Here is a 14,151-nt window from a genome sequence, read left to right as displayed (position 1 = left end):
CACTTTGTGATCGGACGTCTTGTATAACGGAGACGTTAGAAAGAAGAACGTTAGTTAGGAAGAGAACAGATAAGATCCTAAATTTAGTCGCCTTTTACGATCATGCAGTAGTGCAGCAGGTACAATTCTGACGCCCTACCTGCAGGGCAATGGTGCTTATTCAGTTTCGGAGGTAATCGCTAGGGCAACAAAGCACTAGTACATATTTCATTGCCGTGGAAGGTCAAATGGTGACTGGATCCTAGTTTTACAACTTCGATCCAGCTCACTTATCTTCTGAGATAAAATAATGAATTTATACATATCCCTAGTTTTGCTCTCAATAAAAAACACTTAATTCGTAAAATGATATAGCCATGTCATACGGTCATGCCATTTATATGGTAAGACACATGTGTAATAACACTATTATGACGTCACATGTAGTTTTGACGTCATTATCTATATATGACGTTGCATGATTGCCTTTGTAGACAGAAAAGTCGCATCTGCGTCGGATTCCTACCGTTTATAGAAATTAAGACAGTTTAAAGTTTTACTTTTATTTCTATCAATAAAAGTTGGCTGATAAATAGAATCTTAAACTCTAGGCTATGTGATATGAACTTTATCACACTCGTTAAATAATTTGATTTGCCACTCGCTGTAAGAAGAAGTATCCTAAACGTTACAAACGTATCTCTGTGGGATACGAATTACTTCAAATGATAAATATGAGAAATGGTGGAAGTTATCCTACACGTTTAGACAAAGAAATGACGTATGTTCAATGCAGTTTGCCCTGTAATCCAGCCACACATATGACAAACACGATCGCATTTTATAAAAATAGCTATGATAGCCAATATCATTACGCAAGAAATCCTCCTCTGTGATCGACGGACGAAGACAGTTACATTACACATATATCCTGTGAGAATTAGTCTGCATATAACTAAATTAAGTGTTTGATACATCCATTCTATCTATCTAATTGGATTAGTTAAATTGAAATTTCTAATTAATTTACGGTACGCTTGGCGACACTGAATAGCCCATATACAAAGAGGATTCGTCCCAGTCTAAATGTTTCATTTAAAAAAGACAGAATATAGGCCTTAACTTAGATTTTATCTGTAATCATTCAGTTTATAGGTAGCTTTCATGAACATTAAGGCCCAGTAAATCCGTTTTATAGCATAAATTAATCGTTAGGCCTGTATGCTTATTTCAATTTTCCAATCTTACTGCAACTGTGTTTCAAGCTATGGTACAAATAACCTATAGAGGTGTCTTATACTTGACATGAGTGCACTTTTAATTTTTAATTAACTCATATATCAGTATTCCAGTAGGATTCTATTTCGTCTTTACCCATGCCTAAGCAGGGGGAATGATATATATGTTGTGTTGTACTTTACCTAAAAGCATACAATTTTTGATTTGGTTTCAATGTATTAACGTCATGATAAAAAACTACGTTCATTAGAATATTAAATACTTAAGCATGTGGCGAATAGAAATGTGTGAAGGGAGACTGCTGTAAAGTCATAGCTTGAGGGAGTGGAGGTGGGGTGGGGGATGAGGTGTTGATGAGGATGCTCTCTTGCCCACATGAGAGGTTCCTTCTTACTCTACACTATAAATTTACTCCAGTTGCAATGAAAGACTTAGAGTGCATAGTCTACTACTGCAAACTTAAGAATGAATAAACGAACGAATGAATGAATTAGACAGTAATAAGTCCTTACATATGTAAGGTCTGAGAGTAGTAATAAAACAAGAATAGTTTAGTGAGATATGTTTCCATTGTGATGAAAGATATGCTGAGGGACATTATTTAAGCGTTAAATTGCCTTCTAGGGGGATTTATGGTCCTATAATTATCCCAGGATAATGCGCGTTATGATTAATTTGTCTGAAATTCCGGGATAATTATAGGACCATAAATCCCCCTAGAAGGCAAGATTTATGTTTATATTTCCGTTTTCTGTTATTTTTAAGACAACCTGTAATATATACTGTTATCGCTATTACCAAATTTCCCGCTGCCCCCGTCAGTGGAGTCTCTTCTTGTGAAGTCATAAATACCACCGACGTCATAAGAACCCCTGACGTCATTCGCGGTAAAAATAAGTCCATGGAAATAAACATAAAATCATCAGTACTCTTCCAACATTTAAATGAGAATATGATCCATCTTCAGGATATTCAACATTTTAAAATCATAACTACAAATACTGTTGCCAAAAATATAGAATAAACGAGTTTTTCATTTAGGTAGCATGCAAGTGCGCACAAAAATTGCGCATTGCGTTATTACGTCGTGACGCCGTTCAGTTCAGAACGACGTCATAATACATGTTAAACATATCACTACACCAACGGGAGTTATAGGAGAATCATGATCTCGTAAATTCCCTTTTTTGGTAAGGTTATATAGTGTCAGTCCCGTGCAAATGGAAATATTTATATATGAAGGCTGACCCAAGGCCCCAACCTTGGCAGCCTTCAACTTTATGTCTGGAATATATGAATGGTGTTTTGTGAAGAAAATAAAAATTGTATCCTGGTCACTGCATGACTTTTTTAACGATATACCATACATGTAGTGTTTTCTCACTGAAATATATTTTTATGATACCGATCCAATTATTGCAGTCTGTCAAATTAAACGGACAGATTCCTTACTGGTTATCCGGCACATTAACACAATCTGGAAGTATTTGGTATATGCCATCTGTTCTTACGCAAAACAATACTTACAATATACATATGAACCTAATGGGTTACTATTTCATATAAACAAGATCTTAAATGTGTGGCTATGTAATATGACATTATTAAGCGAATTGGATCATCCCCGATACTCCAGGTGTTCCGATCACTTACGATCTCTACACCCCTGGACTATCTCATAGTAAAACTGAAGGCAGTTTTTTTTAATACGACAGAGAGAGCGACGCCAAACTTCAAAGACACACAGTCAACTACAGTATACCTTTATACGGCTCTTTTGTTGTACATCAAACGACTAAATTACCTGTTTTGTACAGTACTCTCCAGTTTTCCTATGAGATAGTCCAGGGGTGTATATATCGTATGTGATCGGCATCTCTGGAGTAATTGGGTATGCCATGATCATTTTGGCGAGTTTTATAAAGGCGGAGTGTCATTTTGGGCCCTCTGGTGGCCATGACCGATAAATATAAGCTTTTGTTTACAGATACCCTGGAGTTAGAACATTATGATATGACATATGAATACAGTCAGGTCGGAGTTCCTTTTCAGTTATGGGGGTTTAAACAAGAGGGGCAATTTTCTGTTTGGTCCAGTTTTGCTAAAACCAAATGATATGAATGAAAAATATAGCTTACGGTAAAAAAATTAAAACCCCAATTTTCAAAGAAAAAAGTTCATCTGGTGCCATAATATACTGGAAACAAAAAAAACCCCATAAATCATATTTTATTGCATTGAGCAATATATTTGCATATCATAAGCTTTGATATATCGTATAGCCGATTATATTCGAGGACCAAAATTTTCGCGACTTGATCTAAAAACGAAATAATCATATGTTAGCGATATTAGATTTTCGGGATATGGATATAAGGGTAGATATCATTCAACCATGACTCATTATTTCGCGGATCAAATTTTCGCGATCCTAGCAATGTGCCGCGAAATTGCGAAAATACCATCCCCGCGAAAATAACAAATGATATTATATATATGATTATGTTTTTGTTTCCACAGATATCGTATTTGGATGTACCGACGAAACTGGCGTTGTAAATGATAACTATACGTGTGCCTCGCTGATCGGGAACTTCTCTACCTATTGTTACGGTCACATTTCAGGAGACTTCATTACACGGTGTTGTGAATCGTGTTCCAAGGCAGAGACATGCGATCCAGGTAGAATGTTGTTATTGATCAACAAACACGGCATCTGCTATTCCATCTTTTCATATTACATAGTAGTCTGCCCTTGAGGGTCGATAGTGATTGTGATGTGATGTGTTGCGAGCATAACTTCATTCTTTTCGGAGAAACCGACTTGAACTGCGCTCACAAAATAATAACGTAAAAATTGATACCTATATATATACCCACAAGGGAGCTAACTCTGTAAGATATAAAGACGGAATAAGCAAAATGAAATGTTAAGATAGATGTTACAATAATTTCTGTTTAGTTTGAAAGCATGTATTCCTATTTCTCCTTATCGTTCAATCTAACAATGTAAGTTAAAAGGTCAATCATGTTGAGATACAAATTCACCAGTGTCGATATACATGTGTAGAAATAGAACAGTGTTGTAAAACCAGTTTTCATTTCAACATGGAATGCGTACACAGTACGCCACGAGCACGAAATTGATTTCAACACGACCTTTAACGTGCATTGTCAGCTTTTTATATGATTTCATTTGTAAAATAGCTGATTTAATAATTAAGCCTACACTTTACAGCCTGTCTATACGGCGATAAGAGAATAGACTGTACAGCTGCTGATTGTTTTTCCCCATTTGATGCACTGTTTTGTTGTGGAACATGTGGTACCTCTCCGTGTACAACAACGCCAGCACCGACAACAACAACCATACCTACAACGACAACAACACAAACAACAACGACAACCACACCGACTACAACGACAACAACCACACCGACAACAACGACAACCACACCGACAACAACGACAACCACACCGACAACAACGACAACAACACACCGACAACAACGACAACAACCACACCGACAACAACGACAACAACCACACCGACAACAACGACAACAACCACACCGACAACAACGACAACAACCACACCGACAACAACGACAACCACACCGACAACAACGACAACCACACCGACAACAACGACAACACCAACAACTACCACTTCCACACCAACAACTACTACAACACCAACAACTACAACAACAACCACACCGACAACGACAACAACACCAACAACTACCACTACCACTCCAACAACTACTACAACACCAACGACGACACCATCTGTTGGGATTGCATCAGCCGAAGGTCTTGCCGGCACATTTTCTGGAACATCAGCAGGAGTATTTTCAAATTCAGGTAAAATAGTGTCAATACCTCATACAGGTTGATATTTATATATTAAAAAATGTTTGGTTACTTGGTCTGATCATATACAATTGTACTATAAAACTTGTCTATATATTTGTATATATGTCTACTATAAAAAATACGGCCACTTTTTGTTATTTGTCCGAAATGACAAAATATAAAAACATTTATAAAGTGGTATACGACCTTGTTGATGTATGTTCCTCAGGAGGTCTATAAAGAGATGTTTCCTGTATTTCAGTTACCATAGGGATGTACTCGATGATAGCTGGAGCCGGACTTGTTGGATTAGGCTTGTGCACTATAGCAGCAATCTACTACGCCAAACGACCTAAACGGACAGTAAGTCATTTATATTTAATGTTAAACCCGTTTAACTTTAACAGAATTTTACGTTATGGAGGTATTCCGCGTTTGCAAATTACAAAGTTATCAGTCTTTGTGGGAAGTTATTGATTGTGACGTTATGTGTTTGAGAGCGTAACGTCATTTATCCTGCAACTGTCCCACATACCGACCGATAACTGCTGCCGGATAAACTTGTGCTTTATCCGTCAATACGAAATGCTTTATCCGTCAATACGATCATGTGAATTTGTTCCATATCTGGCGGAACTTTTCCTAACTTGACCCAGAACTTGAACCTTCTGGTGAATGAAATAACATTCAGTCCCGCTGAAATATGACGTCCCATTCTCCGGAATGACGTCACTTTATTTTACGATATCGAAAATCTGGTATGGCTGTGCGTCATTTTCTTGGCTCATGGCAAAGGTATGTATTGTAAAGTAAATCTTTAATGAGTGTTTCCCATTCACCGGAATGACGTCACTTTATTTTACGATATCGAAAATCTAGTATGGCTGTGCGTCATTTTCTTGGCTCATGGCAAAGGCATGTATTGTAAAGTAAATCTTCAATGAGTGTTTATCATTTTTTGAGTATTTTCATTTTATTTCAGTGATATTACACACTGAATAGAATTACGAATACTGTTTGCGAATGCGCTTATTCATTTCTCACGGCAGTAAAAAGGAGTACTCTCTCATTCGGTTTAGTGGATGAATCTTTACTTCCACATCAAAGAAGCGTCCCGCTTCGAGCGAAACTAAGTAAATAACTGGCGATTTGCTTTCGTTTTGAATATCATAATGGTTGCAGGATAAACAGAATACACGGTTAGTATCTTACAATACAAGTTTTATTTTGGTGCTCGAAACGGAAAGCCGAGATGACTCGGCAAAGCCTCGTCATTTCGGCTTTCCTAAGTCTCGCACCAAAATAAACCTTGTATTGTAAGATATTAACCATGCATTCTCTATATGTAGTGTAGGTAGCTCTGTAATATGCAAAAACGGAATGGAATATCAAATAATGATTTATAAATAATCACACGTTTATTAATTATATAATTAATTATATCATTATTTATGTCATCATTTTATATCATTAATAACACAATCATTTATATTATTAATTATGAAATTTATTATATCTTGAATTATATCATTAAGAATATTATCAATTATATCAAAAATTAAATCATTTATTATAACATAAATTAAATCATTAGTATATGATTTATTATATCATTATTTACATCCATAATTATATCATTAACTACATAATTAATTATTTCATTAATTATATAATTAAGTTTATCATTATTTATATCATTTACTATATCATTTATTATACAATTTATCATACTTTATCTCTATCATTTCTAGGAAAGTCGAGAAGATACCAGATTGAGGAATAATTGGATGGAATAAACTACGAAGATTTGATTGACAGTGCGTCATTCGTTAACATAAGTAGTGACTTTTGAAAGGCTTCTAAATGTTACAATAATACAAAATAAGCTTACTATAACACGATACCATAATTCGATTTATGCTTCCTATTGAAATAAAAAGAAAAGAATGTCATTTTTAGAAGGTGTTAAATCAATTACAAGCTAAAATTATCGTAGCAAAATCGCTTTTTCCTATGATTTCATGTTTAATGTAAAAACTTTTTTACGCATGTGAGTTAATGTTGTTGCTTTTTAAATTGAAATTAACGAACATTACTAGTATATGACGTCGTATCCCGACTGCAATGACAGATTACACTGACAGAATTAAAGAAATACTTTTATTCGACGTCATCGGAATAACTCACGTTGAACATTGCATAACAACAATGTATAGCATACATTTTGTACATGAATATACCGTATTTGACCCAATAAGTGCCCAGACGCTTAGAAAATGAAAAAAATGCAAAGATGCTAAATAAGACGAAATTATTGCAAATATATAATATATTTTGATAGCTTTGGTCTAACACTCAGGCAATTGAAATTGATGCCTCAAAAGGGGGAGGGGACGCTTATTAGGTTCAGAGCAGTTCTACGTATGTAATAATCATCGAAATGATTAGGAATGAGTAGGAAATCATTAACCTACATGCGTATACAAGCACTTAATGAAATAACCAACACTTTTAATACAAATGACGAATCCTTGAAGGAAGAAGGAAGTATCAATCAGTTATTTCAATATATATTGCAGTTTGCACTAACAAGGACTCAATAACCATGCTTTCTAGTATTATCATAATCAGTGTATAATGATAGTACAAGTGCGGCGAATCTACTGTTACGGGAATAGTCGCTGGCGTAGCACCGTGGGGTCATGACACCACCTTTTGTGGGAACATATGAATGACTCGATTCCAATCAGCTGTTAAATTGAATTCGTTGACTATGACGGATGAGAAAATATTATGGGTATTTTAATAAAAAATATGCAAGTGTCGCAAGAATTAATAATATTCAATTACGTGAAAAACTGTACACATAAGGAATAGATTTTTATTTTGTTGAGGTTATGATTGTATAATGATAATGGAGCCCGTGTAAATTTTATGTAACCCAGCTTATATGTAACCTGGCTTCGCACGTACTCCATTATCATTATACACTCATAACCTAAACAAAATAAAATATATTCCTTAAGTAACTTTTGTTTTAAATTTCTTGCAATTCTATGGCAATATTGTTAAATCAACATGACATCATGAGTTCATATCTAAGTGTTATGCATGTCAAAATAATACGAAATCATTCATAATCCTCTGTTGATTTGGGAAAATCATTCTTCGGAACCTCAAACGATTAAGGATTATACAAGGACATTTGTATAAGTAGCTATTTAAATTCCCGTATTACTTTTGCACCGTCATCAATAACTTAAGATATTGTAACTTTCTCTGGTATATTATTGTACCAGAAATTGTGTTTTGGATTTAGCTGCTGGTTTCTCCTTTCTGTTAATACACAACACAACTTGCTTGGGAATACATGCATAGTTTTGTTTTTTCAATTTAGGAATATTGTATAGCCGGAGTTTATGCAAAATTATTTTATACAGTTACAGTAACCGTTATATTTTAGGAATTATTTAAATTTATTATTTTTACATATTGCACTGATCATTTAATATTTTTATAATATTTAAGGAAACATAATAGTAAACGCTTAATTCTTTTTCAAACTTAGCCATTCAACAAATTGCAAATATGTATTTTGAAGTCGCTATTACCATCCTATGGCAATAATAGTTCTAGTAGTTTTGGCCATCCTATTTTCTTTGTGTGTAAAAAGGAACGGCAACTCATTTATCAGTTGCATTTTCTTAGTCTTGGAGAGGGAGAATTGCTCTCCTGTTGATTTATGCGATATAGATAACTAGTTAAAATAACACTAGAAAGAATTAATATACTTAGCCAAAACAAACAATACAATGGACTAATATTTTTTCTAAAGTAAAAAAGAAAAAAGACTTTAAAGAAACTAAAAAAAAATGACGAACAGCTCAACTTTTTTTCTAATGGTTTTAATAAGCTTTCGCTGAGCACAATTTAAAAGGATGCAATGCATACAGAGTTGCCTACTTAATCCTTTTAAAAGTATCAATCCACTTAATTTATGGACTGTCCATATTCTTTTTGATCCAGTCTCTGTACGAGGTGATCCGCGTGTAAACACTCGGATAGTTAACACTACACCTGTAAGAACCCCACGACGTGATACCAACCAGCTGATTGTTACAGGTCAAAGGTCCCCCACTGTCTCCCTATAACACAATAGGTAGTTCACACTGATGAAGGTATTATAATTAATGATGATGTGAGATATGCGGTCGCTCAAACAAAAGCTGATTAATACACCCAGTTTCAACATGGAAAAATATATCATTTCAAACAAAAAAATTCACATATGCATATACATTTGTATTTTGATGAGCCGTCTAGACACGGTGAAAGTGCTAAATGATAGTGACGCCAGGAGGGTAAACGGAACTAGGAACCAGACCCGAGTTCCGTTTAAGTTTATACGGACCTAGGAACCAGACCCGAGTTCCGTTTAAGCTTATACGGAACTAGGAACCAGACTCGAGTTCCGTTTAACAAAAATACTGGCCAACGAGCGGAGTTCCGTTTATTAGGATTCCTACCTCTAACTTCATGTTCAATTACATATTATATACAAGAATCGAACTTAAAACTTCCATGAATAATATAGCACAGAATTAATCTCCTTAACACAAATTTCCTTAAACGGATCTGACAACTAGACCCCAGTTCCGTTTAACTTAAACGGAACTAGGAACCAGACCCGAGTTCCGTTTAAGCTTATACGGAACTAGGAACCAGACCATAGTTCCGTTTAAGCTTATACAGAACTAGGAACCAGACCCGAGTTCCGTTTAACAAACCTACTGGCCAACGAGCGGAGTTCCGTTTATTAGGATCCTACCTCTAACTCCATGTTCAATTACATATTATAAACAAGAATCGAACTTAAAAACGTCCATGAATAATACAGCACAGAATTAATCTCCTTAACACAAATTTCCTTAAACGGATCTGACAACTAGACTCCAGTTCCGTTTAACTTAAACGGAACTAGGAACCAGACCCGAGTTCCGTTTAAGCTTATACGGAACTAGGAACCAGACCCGAGTTCCGTTTAAGCTTATACGGAACTAGGAACCAGACCCGAGTTCCGTTTAACAAAAATACTGGCCAACGAGCGGAGTTCCGTTTATTAGGATTCCTACCTCTAACTTCATGTTCAATTACATATTATATACAAGAATCGAACTTAAAACTTCCATGAATAATACAGCACAGAATTAATCTCCTTAACACAAAATTTCCTTAAACGGATCTGACAACTAGACCCCAGTTCCGTTTAACTTAAACGGAAACTAGGAACCAGACCCGAGTTCCATTTAAGCTTATACGGAACTAGGAACCAGACCCGAGTTCCGTTTAACATATACAGAACTAGGAACCAGACCGAGTTCCGTTTAACAAACCTACTGGCCAACGAGCGGAGTTCCGTTTTATTAGGATTCCTACCTCTAACTTCCTGTTCAATTACATATTATAAACAAGAATTGAACTTTAAAACGTCCATGAATAATACAGCACAGAATTAATCTCCTTAACACAAATTTCCTTAAACGAATCTGACAACTAGACTCCAGTTCCGTTTAACTTAAACGGAACTAGGAACCAGACCCGAGTTCCGTTTAAGCTTATACGGAACTAGGAACCAGACCCGAGTTCCGTTTAAGCTTATACGGAACTAGGAACCAGACCCGAGTTCCGTTTAAGCTTATACGGAACTAGGAACCAGACCCGAGTTCCGTTTAAGCTTATACAGAACTAGGAACCAGACCCGAGTTCCGTTTAACAAACCTACTGGCCAACGAGCGGAGTTCCGTTTATTAGGATTCCTACCTCTAACTTCATGTTCAATTACAATATTATATACAAGAATCGAACTTAAAACTTCCATGAATAATACAACACAGAATCAATCTATTTTAACACAGAATTTCATCAGCGGGTTTGACACCTAGACCCCGGTTCCGTTTAACTTAAACGGAACTAGGAACCAGACCCGGGTTCTGTTTAAGCTCAAACAGAACTAGGAACCATATTCGAGTTCCGTTTATTTGATCGGAACTAGGAACCATACCCAGTTTAGAGCCGACGCTTGCATATATGTGACTTTTTTAAGATATATTTTTACAGGAATCGTCTTTGAAATTTCAGGAACATGTAATCAAAGTGAAAATAATTTCAGTGTAGTATTTCTTTACGCGAAGCCGACAACGAAACCTGTTCTGTTCTGTTTAATATTATATGGATCTAGGAACAAGATCCTAGTTCTGTTTAAGCCGATGTTGGCCTATACATTGCCTTTAAAGACTTTAATGAATACCCTGATGCTTAATAGGGCCCCGTATCGCAACAAGGGTGCCGTATAGTAATCAGGCTGTCGGTCTATCTGTCCGTCCGTCTGTACGTCCGTCCGTCCGCCTGTCCTTTTTTAGTTTTTTTTTTTGTTACCAAGAAGTCTTAAATTGCAGATGTAGGTTACCTTAGTGCCCCTGTTCTGTTGTTACATTTTAGGGCCAATCGATATGATGGCCGACAGAGAAACAACTCTATTTGAAGCACCAAAGTGGATCTGTCCTGAAATTTCAGAGGGTTGGTTTCCCCTAAAGATTCCCTAGTTGCGATATTAAGGCATTTTCTGAACCGATCTATCAACATCAGATTAGGCCCCCAAATGAGGGCCATACAACTCAATCAACACAAAATCAACAACTGATGGCCAAGAGGCAGTCATCTTGGATTTTAATATTATATTGTTTAATAAAAGCAAGAGAAATACTATTCCTTCTTCACTCGTCAGACATTCACATCATTTCTTTGGTTACGCAGCCAAGAAATCCTCTCACAAGATATCTTGTAATTATATACTCTGTCATCAATCATTTCGAAATGCAGTAGCTTCAATTGTACATTTTCATTGTCAAGAATATTACTTTTCCTAAATTCGAGCGAAAGCATCTTGAGCGAGGCCTATTTTGACGTGTCAGTGTTCTAGTATTTAACAGTAATCGTCTTCGGAACCTTTAGGAACATATAATCACAGAAAAACTCAATATAGCGTAGAAACGGAGTCGAAAAACCATGCCCGAGTTCCGTTTAAGATCATACGAATCTAGGAATTAGACCCGAGTTCCTTTTAACCCAACGCAGTCAAAATTCCCATATTCAGTTCACGTGCTTTTACTGACCAATGAGTTCGTTTATTATGATTCCCACGTGTAATAAGATGTTTAACTGGACATTTTCATTGGACAATATGACGGGTGTTTATCTAACAAGGAAAAGTGGTCAACGGCATTCATATCTTAACTCGAGTTATGAACAAGAATTTTTCCTCATCTCGCACGCTTAAGTTAGCCCTGTTGCACCTCAGTTTTGGTCAAAGGTTCAAGCCCCTGGTTATGCAATACACGATAGACTGCCGTCCTCTTTGCCTGCTAAGCTTGAGTGTTGAACTCTGGAAACTTGGTCAATGAACCAGGTAGTGTTCGGCTCCAAGGAGCACCACACGATGGAGAGGCTGTTGCGTCTCTCCATCCAGAATGTCATATATAAACTTGAAATTTTCTGCCCTGAACAGGACATTGAGAGGATTGGCTTCTTTGAAGGTGTCATTACTGCCTATATAATCTGCCTTTTTTGAAGAGAATTCAGAGTTGAAGGCCATTACCTCACAGAGGTCAACACCACCAAAAAAGAAAGCTAGAAATTCTGCTCCCACTGTTATATGCGACCGAAGTCAAAGCCTTATTTCAATGGTAACATTGGGAAGGGTAGGAAGAGTACAAATCATTGGGACAAGACGAAAAGTTCCTGATTCGTCTCTCCGTCCTTGATCGTTCCATACGAAAGGTCTGTTCTTGAGAATTCAGCCAGTCTCAGATTCAAGTCCTCCTCTCGTAAATTAGGGTTTGGGTAAGGCAACAATTCTCCATCTGTGAAGGTCTCGATATTCCTCGTTTTCATCTTCCTGTAGGAGATCGTCAGTCCACCTTCTTTCTAGAGTCAATGGAAGGATATCACCCAGGACCCTTGAGCCTTTTCTGTAGTGAAGGAGCGGTTTGGCATTCCATACTTGCGGCATCCGCACTTTGTGTCAAAGTATGTATTTTTTCCCTCCTTCGGGGGATCCGGAGATGGCAGTTTCCATCCGGGAGGAAGTAAGGACCATGCTTTTAAAGGGCGCGGTCGAGGAGGTGCCTATTATGGACTACACACTCGGCTTCTATTCCAGAATAATTCTGATCCGCAAGAGGTTTGGAGCTTGGTGTCCCATCAACTGCTGCTGGTTGTAGTGTGATTTCTGCACTCTAGGGAAGACATGTTCACAACTATGTCGACGAATTCCTAATGATCCATCTAGTTCGGGAATCTTTGGATCGGAACACCCGTCTGGTCATGAAACTTTTGCTTAGAGTTGGCTTAGTTCCTTAAAGAGTATGAGGTTCCCCTTCTTAAAACATTGTCTTCTTGGGAAACCGTTTCCACGCGGTTCATGGTATTGTCATTCCAACTTTGAAGAAATTCGAGAAGGCCAGAGATATTCCTGTGACCTTCATCGGCTGGCCCCTCGTTGGTATCTAAATATTCTGTGTTATCTCAACTCATGGGGTTTGCTCGGTGGTGTACTCTGAAAGGCAATTACAAATGTATTTCAGGGGGTTTCGTTGTCGTCCATGCCAGCTCCCACCGTTAACATGTTCACGGATGCGTTCATGGTAGTGTTAGGGGCTTACCTCGACATCCATTGCCAGTCGATGGAGTGGTCTGGGGAACATGCAGAAGATGATGGCTCTTCTGTTTTCTCTGCAGACATTTTAGAAGATTCTGCATTCCAATGCAGTTTGAATGGCTACGGACAACTCTACAGTGGTCGCTTATCTGGAGAGAAAGGGACACCAGCTCACGTCCTTTGTGCCCTCGCTATCAGTATTTCCGTATTATTCCTATCTATAAGGAAATGCAGTTAACAATTTTAGTCAAGCATCTTCCAGGAAGCGCAAATGTTCTGGCGGATAATCTCCAGGCGGCGCCAGCTGGTTATGACAGAACGGCATCTATATCCCTCGACCTTTTTGCCTCTTTTCTCAA

The 14,151-nt window shown here is 37.2% G+C and overlaps 1 protein-coding gene and 1 long non-coding RNA gene across 2 annotated transcripts in view; one reads left to right on the top strand and one right to left on the bottom strand.

Annotated features, from left to right (window-relative positions):
* Positions 1–4,414: 4,414 nt before the first annotated feature.
* On the top strand, positions 4,415–7,183 carry LOC138311095 (dual specificity protein kinase shkD-like). The gene is made up of 3 exons (XM_069252536.1): positions 4,415–5,085; positions 5,339–5,439; positions 6,828–7,183. The coding sequence occupies exons 1-3, from the start codon at positions 4,539–4,541 to the stop codon at positions 6,870–6,872; spliced, it is 693 nt and encodes a 230-aa protein (XP_069108637.1). The 5' UTR covers positions 4,415–4,538; the 3' UTR covers positions 6,873–7,183.
* A 1,817-nt stretch (positions 7,184–9,000) lies between these two features.
* Positions 9,001–14,151, bottom strand: part of LOC138310233 (uncharacterized) — a 40,311-nt gene continuing 35,160 nt past the window's right edge. The window contains exon 3 of the long non-coding RNA XR_011206376.1: positions 9,001–9,221. This is a non-coding gene — a long non-coding RNA (uncharacterized lncRNA). The remainder of the gene's footprint in view (positions 9,222–14,151) is intronic.

The sequence above is a fragment of the Argopecten irradians genome, chromosome 16 (genome assembly GCF_041381155.1).
Source record: "Argopecten irradians isolate NY chromosome 16, Ai_NY, whole genome shotgun sequence".
Lineage (NCBI taxonomy): Eukaryota > Metazoa > Mollusca > Bivalvia > Pectinida > Pectinidae > Argopecten > Argopecten irradians.
Note: the sequence above shows the minus strand (reverse complement) of the source record. Positions and strands in the feature narration are given on the sequence as shown.